This window comes from Musca vetustissima, unplaced genomic scaffold, assembly GCF_032173495.1.
Source record: "Musca vetustissima isolate MV318-11 ecotype Yass unplaced genomic scaffold, APGP_CSIRO_Mvet_v1 utg60074, whole genome shotgun sequence".
Lineage (NCBI taxonomy): Eukaryota > Metazoa > Arthropoda > Insecta > Diptera > Muscidae > Musca > Musca vetustissima.
Genome location: NW_026882150.1, coordinates 32422 through 34165, shown reverse-complemented (window position 1 = coordinate 34165; position 1744 = coordinate 32422). Strand labels below are relative to the sequence as shown.

Sequence of the window (1744 nt, the reverse complement as noted above, 5' to 3'; positions counted from 1 at the left end):
AGACGAGGACTTGGTAATTAGACCAATATTCATCGAGGTGACCACGTATCGATAAGGCTCCCTGTGAATACAGTCGGATTGACGGCAAACCATATACACTTATGAGCACGAGTTCGCATAATACCCCAGCATAGGGAGTCATCCTTTAGGGGTGGAGATATATATAGATAGATATATATATTGATATATATCGTTGACTGGATAAATAAACAAACGTTTCTAAGGTGGATGATCGATGTAGGCGTATATCAATTTTTAAACAACTCATATCGATTCATTGAACCGTGTAATGTTTTTTCAAGCAGAAATTCTTGAAATTTCAGGTATTCCTTGATATTAGAGTGAAGATGTGGAAGAAATAAAGACGATCGAAAATATATTTTGTAGATCAAGACCTTGACTGTTCGACAGATGTTAACTATATACTTTATAAACTTCTTATAATCTATTAAGGAAAACAGTGTTTTTACAAATGACGAGCACGATAACTCAAAATCTATTAATCCGATTGTTTCCAAATTTTAACATGTTTTTTTTAGACGTATGTAGCTATCGTCTGAACTAGTACAAATGCAGTCGGTGAAGATCTTCCTTTTTTTCTATCTTAAATTCAATTTTGTAGGATTTCGAAATACATACCACTGCACAGGATATACGACCACCAACACGCGTGCCCCAGGCTCGATAAACTTTATAGCGTGTAGCGCCAGTTGCCAGAAATCCAACAAATAATATCATGAATCCCAAGGTAGCCATTGTACCGCCAATTATAATAAAAATCATGCGAACTGTTTCAATCCTGAAACAAACAAAAAACAATACGTTTTTAAAGAGAAATCTAAACAATTTAAGGACAAACATACATACCATATCAGTCTTAAATGGAATACTTGATCCATCATAATTACAGTTAATGAAGCTCCCCTGTACATGGTGCCGCAGAATATGCCAACGCCCAATAGACACATAAGAGTGGCTATTAGGGTAGCATAGGGTATTCTTGCCATACATGATTGGCAGCAATCACCTGTAAATAAAAAAATGAAATATGAATATAAAATATTGAAAAAGTAAATGATCAAGGTAAGTAAATCTAATTATGATTTCAAAACACAACTACTACAAAAGAAAAAGTAACAAAATTTAAAAATTCAAATAATAAAGAAATTGTTTTTTCCAACGAAAAATCGGCGAATTACTGGAAATTGAAATATGCTAGTGCTAAGTGGAGGGCGATGATGTGAAGAAAAAAATTCCATTATAATTCATCCTACCTTCACCACCATCACGTTCTGTATAACGATCAATGGATAATTCGGAACGATGTGCTCTACGCCGATTACAGCTTCCAATGAGTGGTCTAGCATTGTAGGCACGCGTTAGTACACCATCATCTTCGAAATTTGTTTCCAATAGAATTTCTTCGCGTGGATCAGGCACGCGATTCGGATTATTACCACCACCAGCAGCAGGGGAAAACATTTTATTTATGTTATGTTATTGTGTTTAATTTTTACAAGAAGATCATATGAATGGAAAGGGCACACACACGCGACTTTAATTTATAACATGTCTATCTATTGGTAAACAGAATAAATTTTATAATTAATTACTATGTGGAGATGCGTCAAGTTCACTGAGGTCCGAATTTCATGAAATTTTAATTTGCTTTATTTTTTTGTTTTTTACATTTTGAGTGGGTGACACATTCTGCTATCGCAATTAAACCAAGTGTACAGTGGGC

The 1744-nt window shown here is 34.6% G+C and overlaps 1 protein-coding gene across 1 annotated transcript; it reads right to left on the bottom strand.

Annotated features, from left to right (window-relative positions):
* Positions 1 to 561: 561 nt before the first annotated feature.
* On the bottom strand, positions 562 to 1482 carry LOC133328364 (proteolipid protein DM alpha-like). Its single transcript, XM_061536935.1, has 3 exons — positions 1275 to 1482; positions 868 to 1027; positions 562 to 799 (listed from the first exon to the last, which is right to left on the bottom strand). Exons 1-3 carry the CDS (start codon positions 1480 to 1482, stop codon positions 562 to 564), a joined length of 606 nt encoding a protein of 201 aa, XP_061392919.1.
* Positions 1483 to 1744: the final 262 nt, after the last annotated feature.